The sequence below is a fragment of the Myxocyprinus asiaticus genome, chromosome 46 (assembly GCF_019703515.2).
Source record: "Myxocyprinus asiaticus isolate MX2 ecotype Aquarium Trade chromosome 46, UBuf_Myxa_2, whole genome shotgun sequence".
In the NCBI taxonomy this organism is placed as follows: domain Eukaryota; kingdom Metazoa; phylum Chordata; class Actinopteri; order Cypriniformes; family Catostomidae; genus Myxocyprinus; species Myxocyprinus asiaticus.
The window spans coordinates 25062046-25088950 of record NC_059389.1 but is presented as its reverse complement, the minus strand read 5'-3'; the positions used below and the strand labels follow the sequence as shown (position 1 = coordinate 25088950).

Below are 26905 nucleotides of genomic sequence, written 5' to 3'. Positions count from 1 at the left end.
TTATTTCCTTTTAAAGTCGCTCATAAATGGCAAAGTTTAAGTTCTTGTTTTAGTCCAGCAGTTGATTGAAAGGTGAGGGGTGGCACTTAACTGCTGCCAAGACACATAGAGGACAGATTATCGTTTACACCTCAAATGTGTGGACACATGCGTTTTTGATCACATTCATATGTGGTTTCTGTGATCCGATCACAAACATTTTAGACACCGTTTAAACCTGTATTTAGGGCTGACCACATGTGATCAGATCACCCGAAACGCATCTTAATACCAGTTGGAAACGGGGCCTTAGACATATAGAACATATCCGTGTTTGTACATCAGTGGAGCCTATGTATTGGGTGCTTTAGGTGTAAAACTTGAATGTAGGAAACTTATTCAAGATGTAATCAATATTTGTCAGTTGTATTTGACATGCAGGATCACAGAATGAAACACTAATGACAATAAACACCATTATAACTTAACTGAACAAAAGGTAATTATCCGCAATATGCATTCACATATGGATTTATTTAAATGTTTGAGCATGAAATCCAGGATGTTAGAATTACATAGTAGTGACGTCATTACGTGATGACACAAAAGAACCACTGAATCAGTTTTTGAATCGGTTCATGGAAATGAACTGTCCGAAAGAACCGGTTAGCGAAAATGAATCGGACTTCCCATCACTACTTGTGAACATGTCTGAGCCAAATAGACAGACAGTTAGCTAGCTAGCTAGACAGACAGCTAGCCACCCAAACAGACAGACAGACAGACAGACAACAGCTTATGAGCTAGACAGACAGCTAGCTGGATAGATAGACAGACAGACAGCTAGCTAGGTAGCAAATAGACAGCTAGCTAGACAGATAGCTATCTAGCCAATCAGACAGCTAGCTAGCTAGCTAGACTGGCAGTCAGCTAGCTGCTGCAGACAAACAGCTAGCTAGCTAGACAGACATGGAAGGACAGACGGATGGATAGACAGACAGATATACAGATGGACAGACAAAAGGAACAGACTGAAAGACAGCTAGGTAGTTAGATAGACATACAGCTAGATAGACAGACAGACACACAAACAGACAGACAGCTAGTTAGATAGCTAGACAGACACAGATGAAGAGCCAGACAGACACTCAGGCAGGCAGACAGACAAATACAGTATATGCCTCTATGCCTGATTAATATTTGGGTCACTTTACATCAGAGATAATGTGTCTTTGTGACAAGCGATGGTCCCAACCTTCAAGCGAATATGACCAGCAGAGCCCCTCCATGCAGATGACACACACATGCTTTGATGTATGCTTCAAACAGGTGCCATCCACTACTAACATGTAAAGAGAGATTGCAGAGGCGGCTGTTGTCACACACACTCGTCTCTTTAATTTGTGAAAGATGAATGCTGTGAAGTGCTTAAGTAGTGTTATGTTCAAAGGAAGTTCACATGAAGGTCAGAGAAACCAGTGGCTGAATCAAAACAAAGAGAGGAACCAAAGCAAAGGGAATACACTCAAATGTTTAATATTATAAGACTGCTAATGCACAAACCAACAACTTTCTATTTAGGCTCTGGGCTATTTTAAGTGCTACAGCAGCTTTGGGTGTTCAGACTATAAATTGCTCATTCCTGCAAATGTGGCATTTAGAATAGTGGTGGCCCATTCTAATAATTTATAATATATATATATATATATATATATATATATATATATAGAGAGAGAGAGAGAGAGAGAGAGAGAGAGAGAGAGAGAGAGAGAGAGAGAGTACTATGCTTAAAGGAACAGTTCACTCTTGTTTTTGAGCTGCTCTTTTCCATTAAATGTAAGCAGATGGTGATTGATACTGTTTAGCCCCAAGGACAAACAAAGCCCTATTAAAGTACCATAAACATAGTCCATATGACTTGTATGCAACATCTTCTAAAGCTGTACAATATCTTTGTTTGAGAAACAGACCAAAATTTAAGTCAATTTTGTTTTGTGTATGGCATTCATCTTAAATCTCTCAATCTTTTGGATCTTTGGCTTTCACTGGCCCTGTTCCCTAGAGACACGTATCCCACAACCATTTGCTTCCATCACTATTTCCTTTAAAGAACTAGATGTTACAATTAGAATTAAATAAGTAACAGCATAGAGTATCTCAGAGGAAAAGTTCATTGCTCAGAAGTCTTGCATAGCTCAGGACACTCAATGGTGTCCGCTGTTTCATTTCATTTTAGTTATGTTAAAATGTCTTAGGAGAAATGAAAATAGACACAGATGGGACAACTGTTAACATGAATTAGGAGCTTAGACCTATAAAATTTATGCGGAAACATAATCTAGCATATCTTAGAATTTGATTAGAAATATTTGAGTTCACACTGAAATCGGTGACTTTTGATTGCAGATGTTGGGATCTTGGCCAATCTGAGCACAGTTTGGACACTGATTTTTTTTATCCCCTTTTCTCCCCAATTTTGGAATGCCCAATTCCCACTACTTACTAGGTCCTTGTGGTGGCGTGGTTACTCACCTCAATCCGGGTGGTAGAGGACAAGTCTCAGTTGCCTCCGCTTCTGAGACTGTCAATCCATGCATCTTATCACATGGCTTGTTGTGCATGACACCACGGAGACTCACAACATGTGGAAGCTCATGCTACTCTCCGTGATCCACACACAACTTTTGAGAGCCCATTGAGAGCAAAAACCACTTAATTGTGACCACGAGGAGGTTACCTCATGTGACTCTACCCTCCCTAGCAACCGGGCCAATTTGGTTGCTTAGGAGACCTGGCTGGAGTCACTCAGCACACCCTGGATTCGAACTCAAGACTCCAGGGGTGGTAGTCGGCATCAATACTCGCTGAGCTACCCAGGCCCCTTAGTTTGGACACTGTTGAGATTTATTCTGAAACTCGGAAGGATATACGTGGGATTACTTATTTTTTTCTCACAAGAGAAAGCTGAGAACCAAAAGACTTAAGCAAAAGTCTCAATTTGATCTCCATTTTATCTTATTGCTATCTAGGAGAAACAACTGAGATATTAAAGAAATCTCATTTGTGACTTTCTTTTCAAAGCAATTCTGGAGGAGTAGTCAAAATAAATGTATGAAATGGAATGTGTTGCAAATCATGTGAAAGCCAACAAGCTCCCTGGTGTTACAAGATGGCATTTGTACTAAAGACAGTTCCAAAAGGCTACAGTGAAGGTCAGCATCATTGCTTTGGCTTCGGATGCTCTTCTTTCTCTCTTTCTTTTTCTCTTATGTTACAACAGCACTAAGCACATTTTTAATTTGCTTCACCTCGGGGCATTGATAACAACAATTGTGTTAAAAGCATATAAAGAGCACTAAACTCATAAATTTTGCATTGAACTCAAAATGACACTATTAAAAGTCTTCTTTCATCCCACTTTAGGCCACGGAAAACAACTTTTAAGTGAAATCATGTAAAAAGTGTGTCCTACGTCATTCCAGGTCCATTGGGATGGAGTGTACATATTCCTTGCGCAAAGACCAGTGACTAGAAACCGCTTCTGGCAGCAGAGAACTCTGTCATCCATTTCAATGCTCCATAAAAAGCTGTTTTCTTTGCTCTCAGTGATCTCGAAAGAGACAGAGACACTGTCTCTTTCATAAATAGTTAACAGAGAGATCTTTGACAAAGACACATATCAAAGATTAATGTGAAAGGCTAAAGTTCAAACTGTCAAATCATCAAACTGCTCAAACCATGACAGAGAGGTTGCACTTCAATGGCTCGTCAATGCTGGTTAGTTTTGAAATGGGTGGAGTTTGTTGGGGAGGGAAGGTTACCTGTGTACAAGGAGATGTAGGCAGAATCGATGACATCATACTTGAGTCCAGGCAGGAAAGGGCGCCACTGTAATAAAGACAGGGAGAGTTAGAGAAAGATTAGTCTTAGCCTCAGATACAATTGGCCAATGGACAATTGCTGACCATCTGATTACAAGTTCCAGTGAAGACAAATCTTAATGCTATGGCAAACAATGACATTCTAGAGAATTGTGTGCTTTGTGGCAACAATTTGGGGAGGGCCCTTGTCTGTTCCAGCATGACAGTGCTCCTGTGCACTAATTGAGGTTCATAGAGATATAGTTTTGCAATTAAATTGGCAAAGATCTGACTGAAGTCGTGTCAACTTCAATGGAATTTTTGGCCATGACAAAAAAGACTGAAAAGTTGAATGTGTCAGGTGTTTTCTTGGTGTGGTATTGATCAGTGTTGGGGAGTCACTTACGAAAAGTAGTGATGCTACTTTTTCAGTAGCATGACAGTAGCTATTTTCATAATATTGTAGCTTTTCAAATAACAAGCAACATTTTCCAATGAGTAGTGCTGTAGCATCACAAAATGAAACCAAGTCATTTTAGCTAATTGGTTCTTTCTGGTTAAAATAAAAGATTCACTTATATTTAAATTTGGGAACTCTGATTCATTTTAGAGAGTCAGTTCTTTCAGATAGTTCATGTAATGAGTTAGGGTTAGGCTAGTTGGGTTAATACACATCCCATGTAATGGGAAATATGGGATGTTTGGAGGAGATCGCCCTCAACTGTTTTGCTGCTTTAAAATAGGATAATGGGCATCCCGATGCATTTATTTGGCTAAAATATGATAGTTTATATATGCTTACTCTGACAGTGTGATTGGTCAGATTAAATGAACTTGCTCCTCTCGAACCTTATTAATGAAACTTCATTTCAGTAGTTCGCAAGTTAATGTAATCCTGCATTGAGGATAGTGTAAACGTGTTTGGCTCGCTGTCCTGGGCGAAGGGCTCGAGGCTCGTGACTTGACCCAAGCTCGAATACCCCATAAAAGAAGTCAGGAAATGGGACAGCGAACCATTATGTATGGAGCCTTGTAGTATGAAATGATATGTTTAGGAAGAGATTAAACTTTTTTTACGCTGCCTCATATTCCCCCAAAAAAGAGACGAACCAGAAATTACAAATGGAGTGGGGGGGAGTGGAGAGAGCGCTTGCTAAACCCTGTGTGAGATGGGCAGAGGTGCCAAAGATGTTAGAATGAGTGGAGCCGCTAGTGGAGGCAGACTCGCACTAAGGTCCGCTTGGGGGATAGGAAACTGAGAGGTGCGGGATAGGTAGAAATTAATAATGAAAATAGGCTGAAGCACTGAAAAGACAGTGGCAGTTACGGCCACATGGAAATTAGCTCTTGCAGGTGCTGTTCTGCACTGGAGGGATTGTTACACACGAACACAGGGGGCACTCCCGCAGTCAGGCAGAGTCCAGACACGGTTGGTTCAACGGGATGGGCCCGTGCAGAGAACAGGCGAACCCCGTAGGAAAGAGGCTTGGTGGCTGATCGAGCAACAAGCCCAACCTGCGATTGAATGGGGACCCTCACTGCGTTCAAACGGGGGAGTCCTCACTGCATTTTGAACGAGAGAGCCCACGATACAAATAAACATGAGTTAGCTTGCACTGCATTCGAATGGGAGAACCCCAACTGCGATTCGAACGGGAGAGCCCTTGAGTGCTTAAGGCAGGCTCTTACGACGATTTGAGATGAGGGGGCCCGCAGCATCCAAATGGTGGGGCTGGCCTAGTGAATTGATGAGGATGAAGCAAGCGTCCCCCTGACTCTGATTATGAATGTTGCGTGATTAGCTGATGAGGGCTTGTTGTGCCTTTCTGATGTGGAGATGGATGATACGGATATAGCCGAGATATGCGTCAGATGACCAGTGGACCAGTAAGCATATTTGGTGTTCAGGCAGGCCTTTGTGAGCTGCTGTGGTTGCGGTGGCGATACAGAAGGAATGGCTTGAGGTGAACGGGATCTGCCTTTGTTAATGCACTAGACGGTGGCTTGGTTGTCGCAGTGGACTATGATACATTTAGATGTCCATTCCGACCCGAGTGGGGGGGGAGTTGGATGCAAAACAGCCCTGATAGTAACCTCCTCATCCGATTGATGGAGCTGCATCGGTGTATGATTGGATATTTTCGAGGGAGCAGATGAAATCGTCGTAGAAAAAAGAAAGGCCGTTCTAGTGGCTGAGAAAGGTTAACCAAAGTTGTAAGTCTGCCTGGCATGCTTGGTCCAGGGTTACGATATAATTTAAGGAGTGGACGGATGAAGCTAGAGAGAGGAGGTGTGAGATGAACGGGCAGCCTTGGAGGATGATACGCATAGTGAAGTTTACATGGCAGAGGAGGGAGTGGAGATCATGCTTGGTGCAACTTGGGTTTGATAGGATGCTAGAAGTGATTGAAATGATCAGACTGATCTTTTCTTTGGGAAAAGAAGTGAGAAATTCAGCTGTATCGAGTAAGATGCCTAGAAATTCAACAGAAGTGGGTGATCCAGCAGTTTTCTCTTGGGTGATAGGAATTCCTAGATCAGAGAACACTTTCGTAACTGCAGTTAGGTGGAGAGCCAGGGGTGAATTGTGAGGCGAGACAATGAGAAAATCGTCAAGCAGATGGAGGAGGTAAAGCACGGAGTGATTATTTGACAATATCCAGCAGATTGCTTCAGATAACATGTTGAATATCTTGTCAATTGAGATCAGACTATTGATACTCAGGTGTAGCCCTTCGTGGGGGGCCGAGAGATCTATTATGAGGTGTTTTTTCCCCGAAAAGTTTCTGGTAGCTACTACGATGGGATTAATGCGAAAATTCTCGAAGGGGGGTTTTACGAAGAGGCCCATCATGAAACCTGATTTGACTTCTTAGGATGTCGTTCGACTATCTTGTTCAGCAAGGGCTGATTGCAAATTATTGCAGATGAGATTTGAGGTCGGCAGACTCTCTAACCCGGGGTTGCAACCGTATTTTAAACCGAACAATAGGAATTGGGTGAAAGACTTGTCTGGATAGTTAGCCAATTCTTTGGCTAATGCAGGAATGATGACAGAAGATCTGAGGTATTCTAAATTTTTTATTTATTGAAGATTTTTTGACAGGGCATATGGAGCAAGCGTGATCTCCTCCACAGAAGTTGCAGATGTGCAGGAAGCATCACAGTTATTTGTTGCATCCGAGTTTGTTGAAGTTATTGCAGATTTGTTTGCCTACTGAAAATCACTGTTCTGCCTTTGTAATCTTGGATAGAAGATTCTGACGGGTTGCTAATGGGTCGGGGAATGTAGTTAATTGGTTTGTTTGCAGTAGCGACATGTTGGGGGGATGTGATTTTGGGGCAGGACGTGGTTTGATGCTCAGTCGACCTGCAGACACCTGTGGTGAACAATCGGACCAGATGACATTCCATGAGCCAGTTTATGGAAGAGCACTCTCTAACTGTCAAGGCAAAGAAGAGTGTCTCAATTTTGATTGGATTATGGTAGGACCAACACAAACAAATGCCAAGCACAGCCATCAGATAAGCTGCTCTGACAACTTCCAGACACCCCTCACAAGGCAAAAGAACCTTCCAACACGTTGGAAAAGACTTCTCATTGGTCCATGAGTGGCTTTTTAGCAACCTCTCAAACCCTCCATCCTAAGGTTTTGCCCAAGTCCTGAGTTGAGATAAAGACCATAAATATCTTCAAGACCTCTCGAAGCAGCATTACATTTCTATGTGGCAAAAGTTGAAACAAAGAAGCCACAAAGACAAATCTTTACACACAAACTTTTATTCCTAACATGGCAACCAACTGCAACACATCCACTCCATATTTGTTCACAGAACTGTTTATGTAAATTGCAGTTGTTCAATTAGAACAATAGTTCACACAAACTGAACTATGGTGGTATAAATTAATGCATGTGTAATATTTAATCTTTTAATATCATGTTTGGTCTCAATATCTTCAGATAAATGCCAAGAGTATTTTTGAAAAGGTTTGGAAAAGGAAAAAATGCAGAGATGAACCTTTGAAGACATTGTTCTAACTATGTACTTTAAAATATGCAAATGTTCCACACAGAGAAGGGAGGGTGAGCCACACTGTGTGGGCACCCTCCGATGTCAGCAGCCAATCATAACCCTGAAACAGGAAGGCACTAAACTGAAATCTCCTCCTCTTCAGGAGGGTATAAAACTATCTTCCGGATGACCACACCTTTGTCCTGAGTCCCTTTCCAGAGGGTCATTAACAGGATACACTTCTAAAACACCTTTGTCCTGAGTACCCATCCATAGGGTCGTTAACATGATGCACTTCTATAACACTTCTGGTCTCACTTCATGAGAGAGAGGATAACAGATCATCCAACATTCTTAGTGTCCATCTGAGAGACAGAAGAAGATCGACCAAGTACCAAATCTCACTTCAAGAGAGTATTGCAATGCCAAATTCAGAATCCCTATACCAGGGAGATAACTACAGTGACAAGGTTTAGCTCTGGCAAGCAAACCCTCTCTTCAAGTTTCGTGCATCTGTGTGTTAAAGGTGATGAATCTTGCACCGACATAAGGGCTGTATATCTGTGTGTTCCAGATTACAAGAACCCTCTCGGTGCGGAGATCAGCATTCCTCAGCTCCTTCGTGTCCAAGGCTGTTGAAATGGAATCCAGCTCCTTCCCCACTGAAATATGGCCCTGAGCCCCAGTGGAAGACGTCGCCATCACCGAAGTCATTGATCGATCAAGGAGAACGTAAATATCTCTACTAAACCTCTTTCCAGAGACCTTGGCATTAGTGTATACTATCAGTTTATGATTTTCTATGTTCTTTAGATGACATAACCTGTGTATTAAATGTCTTGCAAATAAACTTGTTAACTTGAGTTATTTGTTTAATCGGGAATAAGGTTTTCACCTTATTAATTAACAGAGAAACAGCAATTTATCTTTCCATAAGATAATAGTCATACTTTGCCATTGCTACACCCAATTCAATCACTTGCATCTTTCCATCCTATGCACTTTTATTTGCCAATTCATTTATATTATTCTTTTAGCATATTAGTACTATTTTGTAGTTTTGTTAGTTATTCTTGTTTATCTTTTTGAAAATAAAACTAATTTTATTAAAACTGTGTGTTCCTTGTGTTGATGATACAGAAGAGCTATAAAGGGTTAGGCCAAAACTCATGAATCCTTCAGATTAATCAGGGCCGTCTGATATTAATAATCACACACACATATACACATTGTAACACATCAATGGAAAGGAGGAGGCGAGAACCGGCTTGACAATATTAAATAATATTTAATGAGAAACTAAACCAAAAAGACGAACACACACAGGTGTCAGACAGCTGTCCGTAACTCTCTCTCTGTCGCACTGCCGTCTCCAGTCAGCCTTTATCCCTCTCGGGCTAATCAGCCTGATTAGGGGTGGGGTTTGTAGAATCACAACCCGGCCCTGCCCTCCGCCCTGCCACACTCCTTAAGTGTGATAAAAAATCACCACATATTTTGGTGTCTTGTGTGAGGCCTGATTCATTTCAATTGGTGCCAGGGTGATTCTCACTACACAGCACATGAAATGCTCCTGCATCCCAGGAACACTCTATTGTGGAGATCTAAATCTAGCACTCCCCAGTACTGGCACTGGTTCCACTGAGCAACTCTTACTGCACATTTTGCTGAAAAAAGCTCGCGATATATGAAAAAATTACTGCCACCATAAGAGAGTGATAGTTCAGCAATGACTGATAGGTAGTCGTTAAGCACGAGCCGTCTGTGTGGAAACATGGAGCATATGATTTCGGTAAATCGCCCAAAGGCAATGCAAAATTCAGCGCAAGTGAGCTCGGAGAGGGGTTTTTCAGATTTACTGAAAACTCGTCGCAGTCTCTGGATCTAACCGCATCGTTGTGGGGGACTGCTGAAAGTAAAAAAGGGAGGTCTATGTCTGCACCTGCTAGAATTTGAGCACGAAGGTGGTTGGAGACGGATTGAATGAACTTGCTCCTCCCGAACCTTGTTAATGAAACTCCATTTGTTAGATTTTATTGCTGATTTGAATATTATCAGAAGATAATCTTGACCAACAGTCTTTTCCCATTCAAGTAAAAAAAAGAAGCTGTATTTTACTGGAAATAGCTTCCTTGAGACGTTACAAATATGGCTGCCGATTGAAAGGTACTTTAGAACGAAGAGGGTCGAAAATCTGCATAGCTATTTGTCCATCTATTTTTCAAGCTTGGCAAGGTCACCCTCACACAACAGATTCACTCACCCAATACAAAACAATCCACAGCAGGAAATAACACACACACACACTTACACCCATCAGAAGTAGCTTCTTCAGAGGCACTTACAAACCGTCCGACAAGCTACAATTCTTTTAATGACGTTGCGCAATTACCATGTCACTTCTGCTTATGCTCCTTGTAATGAGGGGAGACAGGCCATTTTCCACAGCACAGCACAACACACACACACACACACATTGGTGTGGCTATCCTTATGAGGACTCTCCATAGGCATAATGATTTTTATACTGTACGAACTATAGAGTCTATCCCCTAACCCTAACCCTACCCCTAATCCTAATCCTCACAAAAAACGTTCTGCATTTTTACATTTTCAAAAAAACATAATTTAGTAATTTCAAAGTGATTTGAATTATGGGGACACTAGAAATGTCCTCATAAACCACATTTATAGCATAATACCCTTGTAATTACCAGTTAACCTAAAAAAATGTCCTCGTAAACCACCCAAAGCTGTATAGACACACACAACATTATTGGGGAAATACCAGTAAAAACAGACATATGAGCTCTGTTTCTTCCAAACTGCTGGATTTTTGAGTTTGAAAATATGTTTTCATCATACATCAAGTGTTTTGTCCTTTTGTAAAGCGAGCACAAATGATTCTTCAATTAGGGACTCTTTTGACTACTTGAAATATTGAAAACTTTGAAACTTTGTATGTTAAAACTAATTAAAATGAAGTTTAAGCTATTGTAATTTATCCTTTAAAACTAGAATAATTGTTTACTTCTTATTTAAAATCATCCTGGGGACAGAACAGTTCCCTATATTGAAGAAGAATCACCCATACATAAATTTAGACACATGCAAATGTGCAGGCAGGTCTAGATTCAAAAATAAAAAAATGAGAAGCAGTCAGTTGTTTGAGATTTGTTTGAAACAGCACCCAGAGAGACACCGCAGTCCCTATCAACAGAACGTCAATGACTGGCATATATAAACCAGTGAAAATACAGACAATTGGTATGAAGTGCTCTTCAGATACCAGAGGTGGGTAGTAATGTGCTACATTTACTCCGTTACATTTTTTTTTAGAAAAAAATTACTTTTAGAGTAGATTTAAAAGTGGGTACTTTTTAATTTTTTTTACTTTTACTTCTTTACAATGGGCGACGTTCCTGTCGTTACATTACTGGGTTTAATTTTAGTTAATGTGTAATTTATTGAGATATTATTGAATGGGACTTTTACGAGAGCGGAAGTTCACACAGCTGCGAGCAGTGCCGCTGACACAGACTGTCACTCAAGTCATCAATGCTGCAGCATCAAACTCTTCAAAGTGAAACACTTTCTTTGCTCCCCAGAGTGAAAAAAAGAATAGTTTCATCATGCAGTGCCTTCATTTATCACCAAGACAAGCTGATATTTCAAGATTAAAATCTCAGCTTCAATTTAAGGCAGGACGTTGAGGTAAGTTTTGGCTCTAATGCTAACACGGGCTTTTCTGTGACATGGTGATGGTCATTTTCAGGGTGATTCTGTAAATGGGCTCTTATGACATCAGTTTTTAAGTGTACATTTTTGAATCAGTGCAGCAATATATCAGTGCCCTTTGTCCCACATCCCGCATGTCATGAGCAGTATTTATTCATTTACTGGAAACTACTGCAGCTTCTTCGGGCGGATTAACTGTATAAATCCATGTAAAAATCCAAGTTAAGTGTAAATGCCTTTTGCTCTTCCCCATGATGGATTGTGGGCAATTAACCGTTGTTGAGTGTACATCAAATGTACTCTCAAAATTAGAGTGCATTGTGTGTAAGAATGAGTGAACAAAAGTAGGGAACGAGTGGCTCACTCAGAATTCAGACACTCCTACAAAATGGCAGACACTTGAAATAGTGCACTATATAGTGGATTGGAGGTGGTTTCAGACACAGCGAGTGTTCCACAACCGGGGTTGGTGCCCTACGCACTAGGCTGCGTACTCTGCATTTAGAGAGCAGTGGTACTGCTGTACAGAACTAATGATCTAAATTCTTTCGACACTGAAAACTGTAACTACACTGAAATAAGAATACACACAGGACTTTAATAGCTATGAAATAGCGAAAGTAGGCATTAATAAAGCATGATCTTGCTTTGGTTTATATTTCAGCATTATATATAATATCCTTGTGGGACATTTTCACGTTTTCACCGTAATAATTACTAGAAGTGTTTCCAAACCTCTCTTCTTATTGACAAATTCATCCAGATCTGACAAGAGCCCTTAAAGGGATAGTTCACCTAAAAATTTTAATTCTCATTATTTACTCACCCTCATGCCACCTTAGATGTGTATGACTTTCTTTCATCTGATGAACTCAAATGAAGAATTTCTCAGCTCTGTAGGTCCATACAATGCAAGTGAATAGGTGGCAACATTTTAAAGCTAAACAAGATCACATAAGTCAGCATAAAAGTAATCCATAAGACTCCAGTGGTTAAATAAGTATCTTCAGAAGCGATGTGATAGGTGTGGATGAGAAACAGATCGCATTCACGTTCTTCTTCTTGTGTTTTTGGTGATTCATATACTTCTCTGCATATCGCCCCCTGCTGGGAAGGGAGAAGAACGTCTATCAAAAAATGACAAATATTGATCTGTTTCTCACCCACACCTATCATATCACTTCTGAAGATATGGATTTAACTACTGCAGTCTTATGGATTACTTTTATGCTGCCTTTATGTGCTTTTTGGAGCATCAACATTTTGGCCTACAGAGCTAAAATATTCTTCTAAAAAATCTTAATTTGTGTTCTTCAGAAGAAAGGAAGTCACACATATTTGGGATGGCATGAGGGTGAGTAATTGATGAGAGAATTTTCATTTTGATACTGACAGTCGCGGTCACCATTCACTTTCAAAATATGGAGAAAATAACATTCACTGAATGTAAATAGTGACTCATTGTGTTGCATGGAAGAAAAAAAGTCATACGGGTTTGGAACAACATGATGGTGAATGATGACAGAATTTCCATTAATAATAATAGTAATTCTTTAATACATGTTAAATGTGTATTATGTAATGGAATATAGGGGAGCTAACGTCCATTATGTCATTTGTGAAAGTAACGAGTTTCTCACTACTTGAGTACTCTTTTAATTGGATACTTTCTTACTCTTACTCAAGTAATTATTTATGTAAGTACTTTTACTTCTACTTGAGCAATTATTTGTTTTTTAAAGTAAATGTACTTTTACCTGAGTACAGTTTTTGGCTACTCTACCCACCTCTGTCAGATACCCAGAAGTACAGAAGTGTTTTGAACAGTATGATTCAACATGTGTTTCTTCTGAACCATCTTTAAAATATTCCTCTTGATAATTTTCAATGGATTTGATTTGTTTGAGACATACCGATATATAGGGCTTGTTTACACCCTGGTGTTAAAGTCAACATGAAACCAAGTGAAATATAAATATAATGACATTTCATGATATAAAAATTTTTTTAGGACAGGACTTTGACTTTGTTCAAATCCCTAACCATAAGCATGAGCAATAATAACAGTGATGCTTGCCTTAATTAATTTAATTTAACAATAAAAGTCTCTACAATATGTCCCAATAAAATAAAAAATAAAAAAAGCTAGGCAAAAGTGTGTGTGTTCTAAATTAGTTGTTTGTGTCTCCTGTCTCTGGTGACATTTTTGCTGTGAGACAGAGGTCTGATTAACTGGCGTAAAGCTTTCAGTGTGAAGAGACAAAAATCAGTACAAGAGAGGAAAACAACCAAATTCAACAATACAGCGAGAAGACAGCAAGTGGCTCCAGAAGCATTTTATTCTGCTCTGAGCCTGATAGAAATGTTCACTGTGACAGAAGAGCTTTATTTTGCAGTTTTTCTTATCAAAAGTTTTGACAAAGTTGAATTACCGGGAAAGTCAAGTTAAACTGAAAAAATTAACTAGACCAGTGGTTCTTAAATGGTGGGTCTGTTCTGATAGGTTCATGAATGAGAATGACAAAGTTAAATGCAAATAATACAATGCAACTAGCTATATAATCATGCATAATCAGCATAGATAGCTAAATAAATAGGCTTATTCATTTTTAAAAGAGAGGAGAAAACACTTCCCATATCTTTTATTGTTGACGTCAGAGGCCATTCGTCCAGTCACACTCTACCATTTTTTGGCACAAATTGATATGCCACTTGGTATGTGCAAAACTACCAATTTTCATAGTCGATGAGTCGGTCGTTTGTTTGAACAACTAATCGACTAGTCGTGTTAAGTATAATAATGTATAATATAGGCTCCGTTGTGGTCATGTCATCAGACGCGCTTTAGAGGGATATACGGATGCTAAGTGCAGCATATTAACATGGGAATGAATGGATAGTCAACAAAGAAAAAGGCTACATAAATTTTTGCTCAAAACTATCAAAGTATGAAAATTAAGAAATAAGAAAGGCTCCAATAAAGAACGGCACAAATCTGCTTATGCGCATCCTGAATGCAAAGTGACGGGCTTCAATTTAAACAGAGAGCTTGGGAGTCTCAGGGTGATCCTAACCCTAACCCTCATCGAGTAAAATCCTGTCAGTAAAAGCACGGCAGCAAAAGACCATGACAACAAGGAGACCAGAGCAGATCAGGCAGATGGCCAGGAGACCAAGACCAGGGCAGATCAGGCGGATGGTCATGAGACCAGGGAGACCAGAGCAGATCAGGCGGACGGCCAAGAGACTCAGAAGACCAGAGCAGATCAGGTGGACGGCCAGGAGACCAAGGAGACCAGAGTAGATCAGGCGGACGGCCAGAAGAATAGAGCAGATCATGCGGATGACCATGAGACCAAGGAGACCAGAGCAGATCAGGCGGACGGCCAGGAGACCAAGGAGACCAGGGCAGATCAGGCAGACGGTCATGAGACCAGGGAGACCAGAGCAGATCAGGTGGACGGCCAGGAGACTCAGAAGACCAGAGTGGATTAGGTGGACGGCCAGGAGACCCAGGAGACCAGAGTAGATCAGGCAGATGGCCAGGAGACCCAGAAGACCAGAGCAGATCAGGCTGATGGCCATGAGACCAAGGAGACCAGAGCAGATCAAGTGGATGACCAGGAGACCCAGGAGACCAGAGTAGATCAGGCGGACGGCCAGGAAACCCAGAAGACCAGAGCAGATTAGGCGGATGGCCAGGAGACCCAGGACACCAAAGCAGATCAGGCGGATGGCCAGGAGACCCAGGAGACCACCTCAGGGTAGGGACTGGATCAGAAGGCCTCGTTGGCAGCCACAGACTAGAGACAGGGTCAGGAGGCCTGGGAGGTGACGACAGACTAGGGACTGGAGCCGTGAGGGCGGAGCCATGGAAGACTCAGAGGGCGGAGCCATGGGAGGTTCAAGGGGAAGAGCCGTGGAAGGCGGAGCCGTGGAAGGCTAGAGGGGCGGAGCCATGACAGGCGGAGCCGTGGGAGGCTCGAGGGGCAGAGCCGTGGCAGGTGGAGCCATGGGAGGCTCGAGGGGCAGAGCTGTGGCAGGCGGAGCCGTGGGAGGCTCGAGAATAAGAGTCCAGGATGACTGGGAAATTACGTCCATGGTCACGGGCATGAGCAGAGACTCGGGAACGACCTCTGTGGTCGTGAATGCTGGCAGAGACTTGGGAACGACCTCTGTGGTCGTGAACATAGGCTGAGACTCGGAGATGACCTCTGTGGCCGTGAACATAGGCTGAGAATCGGAGACAACCTCTGTGGTCGAGAACATGGGCTGAGACTCGGAGATGACCTCTGTGGCCGTGAACATAGGCTGAGAATCAGAGACGACCTCTGTGGTCGAGAACATGGGCTGAGACTCGGAGACGACCTCTGTGGTCGGGAACATAGACTGAGACTTGGAAACAACCTCTGTAGTCGTGAACATAGGCTGAGGCTCGGAGAAGACCTCCGTGGTCATGAACATGGGTTGAGACTCGGAGACGACCTCTGTGGTCATGGATATGGGCAGAGATTTGGAAATGACCTCTATGGTCGTGTGCACGGGAAGAGACTTGGAAATGGAAGCCTTTCGTCTCCTCCTCCTCCTCCGGACGAACGAGGCTGGCAATGCAGGCTCTGGGATGGATAAGGCTGGCAACACTGGCTCTGGGACAGACGAGATTGATAACACTGGCTCTGGAATGGACGAGACTGGTAACGCTGGCTCTGGGACGGACGAGACTGGTAACGCTGGCTCTGGGACGGACGAGACTGGCAACGCTGGCTCTGGGACGGACGAGACTGGCAATACTGGCTCTGGGACGGATGAGACTGGTAACGCTGGCTCTGGGACGGACGAGACTGGCAACGCTTGCTCTGGGATGGTTGAGGCTTCTGGCTCGTTGGCCGTGGCAGGCGTGGGCTTTGGCTCATTGGCCGTGGCAGGCGTGGGCATTGGCTTGTTGGCCGTGGCAGGCGTGGTTGCTGATAATTTGTGAGGAAGGGTTCTTGTGGCCCAATGCAACGATGTAAATGGTGGATCATTCAACTTGGAGACAGGGGCCGTGGGAGGCTTGGCTGTGACCTGGCATGGAGCAGATTCAGAATTGACTGTGAAGTGACATGGAGCAGACTCTGGCGTGGCTGTGACATGGCGTGGAGCTGACTGTGGCGTGACTGTGACGGGGTATGGAGCAGACAGAGGCATGGCTGTAACATGGCTTGGAGCAAACTCAGACATGGCTGTGACATGACGTGGGGCAGACTCAGGTGTGGAAGACTCGGAAGCCGGGATCAGGATTGAGAGAGGAGGATCCTCTGAAGTGAGTGTTTCCAATGTTAAACTAATGTATTCCTCCCAAGTGTAATCTCCTGTCTCTGGCAAATCCCTCCACCTGTGAACTAGGAGTCTGTTCCGGTAGATTGATTTCAGGTGGGAATCAGTAAACCCAGTGTGTCTGGCAACAGTGCTAAAAAGATGTGAGTATTCGCTGATGGGTAAGTTCGCTCGGCTCAACTGAATAAAGTACGCCGCTAGATCCATTTTGGTTCAGTCAGTTGTTCTGTGACGTGAGGAAGGAGGTCACGAAAGTGGAATCTAAGTGCGGCAAACTTTAATAATAAATAAATAAACAAAGTACAAAATAATGGGGTAAACACAAGAACAAAGAAAACATCCACGTGGGGAAAACACAGGAACAAAGGAAACATCAACAATTGGAACTGGTCAGTAAACAGGAGGTCAAAACACATATTCATATAACAACTGACAAAGGATACATAGACATCAGGACAATATATATACAGGGATAAATGAGATAAATGAAACACAGGTGAGAACAATAGGGAACAGCTGGAAGTGATCAGAGCAGGAAATTATGGGAAGTGTAGTCCAGGGGGAAACAGTTGACAGAGGCAAAACACAGGGCAGACAACAGTGAATCGTGACAGTTGGATGTGTGCCAAGCATTGATGATGGTTTACATTCTTGGGCTAAAACAGCCACAGTGCTATGAATAAAACAGAACGTGGGTAACTTGAGATGCATTTTATAGACTGAATTTCCTTTTAAATTGATACAGTGTCTAAAAAAATGCATCGTTACTGCACGAGAAGCTAAAAAAAAACAGTGAGACATGACTTGTAAAGCAATTTATTTTAATGCATTAACTACATTTATAAGCTTGTTCAAGTGCAAACAAATTGCTTGGTAGCTCAACTAATAGAGCGTTGCATTTGGATGCATAGGACCGGGGTACGAGTCCTGAAGAGCACGCAAATTGACACGTGAACTGAAAGTGTCATAGAAACACCACAAAATGATATGGTTACTTCAGCAGTGCTGAATTTGCTTTTTATGACACTAACGGTTAGGTTTAGGTTAAAGGTTTAGGGTAGACAGTTTTGTTGATTTAAAACTAGATAGAGCTTGAACATAAAAAAAAAAACACATCTGTGTGAGCGAAGACTTAACTCGCTTTTAGTGCCACACAATGGACATTTCACCTCAGCATCGTTTTCATGAGATCAGGCTGAGAAGCCAGATCATCTCAGTCAAAGCCAGGAAATACATTTTGAAAATGTCATTCATTCTTTTTTGCTTTTGCTCAATCCTTTTAGTGAAATGAGGACCAGCCAGCTGCAGCTAAATCAAACCTAAAGTAGTTTCAAGCACTCTCTCCCTCTTTCTCTCTCCCATAGAGCATTTGATACGGTCTGATGTTTGCTGATGGCTTCACTGAGGGGGGGATAATTGTTATTTTTGGATTATAATGTGATGTTGTTAATTTATTTTACAATATCTGTGCTACTTTTCCTCAAAATGACAGAGGATGACTTTTCTATGTGTGCTCTGTTGAATACTACACATTTTTCCAAACATGTCATCTACTACATAGGAATAAGGAATAAGTATGATAACCGTAGAACTCTTAAACAAGACGTCATGAAACAATTCATTAATAACATTTTCTTCCTCACTATAAAGATGTCAGGCGCAATGCAGTTTTCCACCGTTTCATCCTCCACACACATACAGTTGTGTATTTTTAATTTGTACAAGAGAATGGGTGGGTGACTGCTAATAAATTCAGTGGTGTCTGAAAACAAGCAGTGAAGTGATGTGATTTAGGAGAATGTGAAAATGAAACAATAAAAGAGGTATGAGGCAACAGGCAGTGAGAAATAGTGATCAGAAAGAGAACAGTAGTGGAAAACACGAGAGCGTTAGACAAACAGATGGTGGTGGATACACTGATGTTTAGTAAAGGTGTGGATAAACTATTTTTTATTTTTTATTTTTTTTTTTTATTTCATGCTTCACCACCCAGACGTGTTTAAATGTAAGATATTTCTGAAATGTCTCAAAGCACATCTCTTTTTTTTTTTTTTTTTTTTTAGGCTCTTTGTCTTAACAATTGATACAACATCAGCATTCACCTCTCTGCTGCCCCCTCCAGGTCTGGAGCACACATGACATTTAAGGGATGTTTAAGCAACATAAGTTGGTTCAAGGTAAGTTTGTGTTTATAAGCTCAAATTTCTAGACATGGCTGGTTGAATTTTATAATAACATGTCCATGTCACATTTCACCCCCCAAAAAAGACTTGAGACTTTTTTTATCATTGTGACATGACCCTCTTTTCCACCATTGGTCAAACGGTTCTCGTTGCAAAACCGTGCTGTTCCGTGCCGATCCAGGCATTGCTGCCATCGCCAGTATTGCCATGGTAATACTACTTTTAGTTTAATTATTGCTCGGCAGTACTAGTTTTCTCCATTCATACAGCTACATTAACCTGCATTTTTAGCTCTGGTAAATAGTAGTGATGGGCATTATCAAGTAATTTTGTAGTCGAGTATGTACGTGAAATTTATATTTTGTTTTATTAACAGAAGTTACTAAGTACAGTTACAAAATAAACCAACTTCAACAAACTATGTTTTTGGAAAAAAATGTAATGAAAAATAAGCAAATAAATACAATAAAAATAACAGTAAAAAAAATTCCACTTACCAGTTTGGGAACTTACACAGAAACCGATACTGACACTGATTACTGATACTGATTAGGATAATGCACATATATAACTCTGAATCTACATAAAGCTTACCACGTTTGTATCATTTGTGAAACTATTTTGCATTTCACAAAATCAATTTGTGATATTTAAGTACTGTTTTTAATAGTTGACTAGCTGGTGCAAAACGATTACTTGTACACATCCCTAGTAAATAGGTGCTGCCACATCTCTCTCTCTCTCTCTTTGAGTTTAATGTGAGCAGACAGTGTACAAAGGAAGCACGTTGTTGCATGTTTGCTGAACTTAAAGATTTAACCTAAGTCTCTGCGAGGGAGGTGATAAAACTATCGCTCCTGTTTCTAACCAATGAAGTTGTCTACTACAGTGCAAGTGCGTGACACTGAAGCGATCTAGATTTGTCTCATCACATTGTAGATAACTAATATTGGCATTATATTCATGCTGTATAGCCAGAAGGGAACTTGCTTCCCCAAGGTTATTTTTCTATCTAAACTAACATCTTATGGAGTTTTGTGCTCCATGCCAAAGTCGTCTCTGGTTGCTCACTCGGGGCCTAAATACAAATCATTTTTTTAAGGCATAATCTACAACCACGTTATTCATTTAAACCACACAATGATTCCTCTAAGACATTACAGACATTACAACTTCATTTTCGTTTATAGCATGATTTTCTGTAAAGCTGCTTTGAAACGATGTGTGCTGTGAAAATAAAAATGACTTGAGTTGACATTGTGCCGCTCACTCATATTACAGCACTTTTAACAAGAAAGGCAGAAATAGCAGAAATGCTTTGTGTGTGTGATGCTACCAGAATTACCCAGCTGCAGGGTGAAGAAAAACTACATCATCCTGATCAGAGCACCCATTCACCCATATGCGATCGCTCAACTCCAACGCTCAAAAGTCATCGCTCTACTCCTCGCTCACGAGCGCTCATACATGAGAGCGATGTCAGAGTGGAGCGGCATGAAATGAGAAAGAAATGAGACATAATTTCTTTGTCAACAAAAAAAAAAAAAAAAAATCCCTCGTAATATTGGCATATGACCTAATATTTAATGGTGCAAATAACAACTGCACAAACAATGCCTTGATGTAGGCTACTTTTAAAAAAATTGCCTATTTGGACAAGGTTATTTTATATGGGATGGGGTAATGTAATAGCCTAATAACCAGAGCTTCTCATTTATTTTAACCCCGTGCTAATCTTTCATGTCAGTAATTTTTACGGACTTTTTGCGGGCTATGCGTTCCCACGCCGGTAAAGATAATATCATCTTACACCTATCAAACGCAAGTTAAAAATAACCCCTGTTATTCTTATCCCTTGCAAATTGACATGTTGGTAAAAAAGCCAGTGAATCTGCACTTTCCATCCTGTGAACCCTTTAACTGATCATTTCTAAAGTTCACCAAGTGTCTGAATTGGATGTTAGTCATTGAGAAGACACCAGAAAAAGACGTGCTTCAAAACTTCATCGAACGCTGGCTGTTGTGTTTGGACTGATGCATGAGAAATAAACAAGCATGATTTCTTTTAATTAGGAAAATTAGAAAAAGACACAAGTACTAATTTTGTGATATAGTGAATGGGAAAAATTATGTTGAGCCCCTCATTTTGCGACATATTTTCAGGAGGGACATATAAAATTACACAATGTGAAAAGATTGTCTATATTTTTAATTCAAGAGTGTACTGTAGGATTACTGGCTTGCTAATGTAACAAGTTCTGTCATATTTTGCCAGATATTCAAGTCAGTTTCTTCTAATAATCCCTGATACAGCATATGCACGTTTAATACTTACTTCATAATTAATCAGCACAGCTTCTGATGGGTCAGTTACGCGTGACGGCAGTGTGTAAATGCAGTTGACACTCTCATCTCTGTGATTTATACAGATATCGCTTATCCTGTGCGAATCAACAGTAAACCTTACAAACGTCCACGGAAGCCTAATAAAATTATTTTACTTTACAGATGTATGTCGGTGAAACTAATCTGTGTTTTGAACTGCCTCTGCGCTCTCACCTCACTGTAGTCTGTTGTTGAAATCGGCCCCTATCACCATCAGCTCGTGAATCACACCGAGTTTAAACACTGCCTCATCTCTGATAATCCACTCTGTTTAAAATACTGGACCTAATACAGCTGCCAATACCAGATATTTGTCAGTATACAAGCACCCACATATTAATGTGACTACGCAAGAAATGTAGTGCATTCTGGTAGGAGCGGAAAGTGAGTGCCTTGTGAGCGGCCGGAGCAGAGCTGAGCGCGGTCTCGTGAAACACGCTCCTCGCTCCAGTGAAATTCTGATCGCTCTGCTCCCACTCTGCACCGCTCACATGCTCTGATCCTGATAAACACCTGTTACATCTCTCATTTCCATCTCTCTCGAGCTCCATCTGACGTATACAGGCATTTTCTCTGCTGTGTGAATCAGTCAATTTTAGTAATATAATAAGGCCATATGTACCGGTAATAATATACATAATAATAATATAAATACTTTAATATTAATAATAAACATATTCAAAGTGTCATCTTATTATCTATTTTTATACCATAGTCTGTTCGATTACTTGATTCTGATTGGCTGGAATGTGTGCGGTTAAAACCGTTGAATGCACAGGTAGTTCCAGTCAGTTTTAATCACCATTCGATTTGAATGCGTTGTTTGTAACCCTAGCAACATAACATTACAGAGCAAGCAGAGTGAGCTATAGCAATTGAAAACATGTCCTAACCACTTTCATCAGCATAGGTAATATAATGGAATTCAGCTTGTTTTGCACGGAGGGTGAGAGAAGGAAATCAGGACCTATTAAATGCGTCTTTCGCTGTCCGGCAAGGTGATGCAAGACCATTTAAACTGTAATGTGCTGTTTATGTTATGTGCTGAAGTGCCGCCTATAGCCACTAGAGGCCCCCTGTGCTCACACATCTCTGACTCTGAAGGAGAAGCACTGTTTGTTTTCAAAATGCATGCAGCATTTTGCGGTGAAGCGCTACCATTCAAGGACAAATTGTGATTTCATTCTTAATTCAGTCAATCGTGCAACCTTAATGGATACCAAACCGATGTCTCAGAGGTCAAAATCTGCAGGTTCCAGAGTGTTTTGAATGGTTTTCCCCATATCATACAGTAAGTGCTACTTTTACTCTCACTGCCACGTTTGTAACATTGGTTTTTCCACATTTATGCGAAAATGACAATGAATACAAATTAAATAATACATTTTATCTGGAGTGCCAACCCCTCTGCATTCTGCGGATATCATTATTTCTGGATCGTGCATTTAAATTGACAGTTTTGACCAAGTGTGTGGTCGCACTACTTTTTCTCTGTTTCTGAATAGGCAGCGCTGTAGATCTAATGACCCTTATAAAAATGAACCATTATTTTTTGTTCTTCCAGTCAAAATTTGCACTGCAAAAAATGTATGACAGCTGTAACTAATCAATTCTGGCAAGTATCCATGGTATAAGCGGGATAATACACAGCTAGGTGTGCATTACACGATTTGAAATGCACTTCAGTGAGGCAACCACCCTCTGCTTTGTGTCTTTGCCTCCATGTTGTGCATTTAAAATCGTTTAACGCACACCTAGCCATGGATTATCCTTTACTTAATATACATATTATATATCTTTCAATAAACATCATAACTAATTTAGCAGCAAGGTTTTCCCTTATAGGATTCCATCGTTAATTTTAAGTGCTTTTTGTCAACTTTAAACCAGTGAGGACTGATTTCTGCCATCACTTCACATTTTCACGTTTTTGCAAACCCATGACTTTCTTTCATCCATGGAAGTCAAAAGGAGATGTTAGGCAGAATCTTAGTCTCAGTATTCACTTTCATTGTATGGAAAAAAAAGATGCACTGAAAGTGTATGGTGGCTTAGACTACCATTCTGCCTAGCATCTCCTTTTGTGCTACAAAGAAGAGAGAAATTCATGTGGGAGACTATGAGGTTGAAAAATTATGACAGAATTAAAATGTTTGTGTTGTTTAAGTATTTTTTAATGGTATCAGCCAAGAACAATAATATACATGTAAGTCAGCATAAAACCCTACTTTTTTTAGAGATAACTTTGAGAAACTTCAACTAGTGCTGTGTCACGTGAACACAACTTTTAGAAATGCTATGTAGCAAATAGTTAAATGAATGTTAATACACATACTGAAGAAAATATAAAAATCCTTCTCTTAAAGTCACTAGAATTGAATGCTTTGATGTTTTTTTTTTTTTTTGCAAATAAATTCTCTCAGGGGTGTATGCCCCTAAACAATAAGGGTAAACTTCTTTACATGATCATGTTTTTGTGCGTAGCCGGAGATGAAATCCCGCAGGCGGCCCTGATCACATACAGTATATATGAAGTTAGAAAAATCAACACAATTTAAAAAAACATGCTTTTAGCAGTATTTATGCCTTGGCATGAAAATTTGACATTACTACTTTGGCACATGTGGTGGCACCCCTGGATCCAGGCCAGTTAGCACGGTTATGGTTTCTTTTTCCATTGTGGTGCTGTGAAATCAGGATTAGAATGTATGTAACAAATACATCAGTTGGCGACAGTGTGAAAGGTTAACATTGGAGAGAGTGCACTATGAGGGATGATCACATATTCCAGTTTTTAGGACTGTTTTTTCCCCTGGTTTTTATTCTGCTAAAGCACAGGAAAGACACAAAAAGGAAAGTGAAAAAGGCTTAAGGTTTACCCTCATTTGCTGAGGGGTTGTGCATGCCACCGGACACCCAGACTAACTAAAAATGATATTTATTGATAAAATAGTATTATATTAGTAATATATTGATATATTGAATCTCATTACTATAATACAGTATATTTACTGTTCCAATAAAACAAGGTTTCACTGTATGCATAATGAATAATTCATTAAAGTCTTAATCTTGAAAAATGTTAACCAAATCAAATTGTATCATATCATATATCAAATCAGATATCGCTACATCTCTAATAATTTCATTTCACATTGTTTCCGTATTTTGCTCCATAAAATATTACTTAACATTGTTTTGTATCATATATCAAACATTGATGAGACAAAACATTATGACCACCTGCCTAATATGCTGTTGGTCCAACGTATGCCGCCAAAACAGCACCGACCTGCCAAGGAATGGACTCTACAAGACCCCTGAAGGTGTCCTATGGTATTTGGCACCAAGACATTAGCAGCAGATCCTATAAGTCCTGTAAGTTGCGAGGTGGAGCCGCCATGGATCGGACTTGTTGGTCCAGCACATCCCACAGATTCTCCAATTGGATTGAGATCTGAGGAATTTGGAGGCCAGGGCAACACCTCGAACTCTTCATCATGTTCCTCAAACCATTCCTGAACAATGTGTGCAGTGTGGCAGGGTGCATTATCCTGCTGAAAGAGGTCACTGCCATCAGGGAATACCATTGCCATGAAGGGGTGTACCTGGTCTGCAATGATGCTTAGGTTGTTGGAACATGTCAAATTTACGTCCACACAAATGACCGGACCCAGGGTTTCCCAGCAGAACATTGCCCAGAGCATCACACTCCCTCCACCAGCTTGTCGTCTTCCCACAGTGCATCCTGGTGCCATCACTTCCCCAGGTAAATGGCGCACACATACACGGCCATCCAAATGATATAAGAAAATGGGACTCATCGGACCATGCAACCTTCTTCCACTGTTCCAAGGTCTAGTTCAGACACTTACGTGCCCATTGTAGGTGCTTTCGACGGTGGACAGGGGTCATCATGGGCACTCTGACGCGTCTGCAGCTATGCAGCCTCATACACAGCACGGTGCGATGTACTGTCTGCTGTGACACATTCCTCCCGTAACCATTATTAAAATTTTCTGTGACTTGTGCCATACAGTCACCAGACGTGATAGCCTTCTTCACCTTCGCACATCGATGAGCCTTGGGCACCCCACCCTTTTGCCGGTTTATGGTTTGTCCCTCCTCTGACCACTGTTGGTAGGTAGTCACCACTGCTGACTGGGAGCACCCCACAAGCCTTGCCGTTTCAGAGATGCTCTGACCCAGTCACCTGGCCATAACAATTTGGACCTTGTCAAAGTCACTCAGGTCTTTACTCCTGCATTCAACACATTGACTACAAGAACTGATTGTTTGCTTACCATCTAATCTACCCAGACCTTGACATGTGGCCATGTTAGGAAATGATCAACATTATTCACTTGACCTGTGAGTGATCATAATATTTTGGCTCATCAGTGTATAATAACATTTTATTGTTTACTATCATAAAATATAACGGAACATATTGTTTAGGTTTGTATCATATATTGTAACATAACATACATTATCATGTCATAACATATTGTACTGTTTTGTATCACATCGTATCTTGTAACAACCCATATCATATCATACCATTACCTAATATAGCATATAATTTGACATCATGATATCATATCATATCTTATTCCACAGCTTTTCATGAAAATAATGTCACAATACAAAACATCTTAATTTTATGATGTAGTACAGTACATATCAATTCTGGCGTACTGACTTAAAAAGAACATACTTGACCATCAACAGCGCAGTATGTACTCTTCATAGGAGTATGTTAATTGGTACCCAGCCATGTGTTTATGTTTGACTATAAATATACTTGAAGTGGGAAAAATGGAACAGGAGTGGATAAGAAAAACAAAGTGCTTTAGCATTCTGGGAAGAGCAACCTTCCTTACATTCAAATATGGTGCAGCAGATCTGACATTAATGACACCAAATGCCATCGGTAACCCTTTCAATTGAGGGTATAATGAGAGTTTAAAAGTCTCTCCATGATGTCAGACATAAGGAGGTGTTGGGAATTTTAAAACATCTTATCAAAACTGACAGAAAGTCCTACAGCCAGACAGATGAACAGGCTCATGAAAAGATCAGGTCTAAATGCTCGTCAGTCTGAGAACACATTAAGAAGTCTCATAATCTTTAAAAACCCAAACAGGGGCTTTCAGTGCTATTCAGGTGTATCTCAGACTAATTGAATGGAGTGTTATCAAAGCTCTGTGAATGAGAAAAGATATGATCAAAACATTAATTTATTTTCTTTACCATCTAATCAATCCTCAGAATTGCCCATGAACTGAAACACCTGGTATAACCTTTAAACTAAAGTACACGGCTGTTATATCCAGTGCAGATAATGGATTGTAAAGGATTCAGGATTGTGCAGGTTTAGATAGAATAAACAAAATGTAATTTGAAAAGAGTTCTTTGTTCTGAAATGCA

The 26905-nt window shown here is 40.8% G+C and overlaps 1 protein-coding gene across 1 annotated transcript in view; it reads right to left on the bottom strand.

Annotated features, from left to right (window-relative positions):
- LOC127435661 (N-acetyl-beta-glucosaminyl-glycoprotein 4-beta-N-acetylgalactosaminyltransferase 1-like) overlaps positions 1-26905 on the bottom strand; it is a 217485-nt gene that overhangs the window by 19264 nt on the left and 171316 nt on the right. The window contains exon 9 of the mRNA XM_051689294.1: positions 3801-3867. Within this exon, the coding sequence (XP_051545254.1) occupies positions 3801-3867 (67 nt within the window). The remainder of the gene's footprint in view (positions 1-3800; positions 3868-26905) is intronic.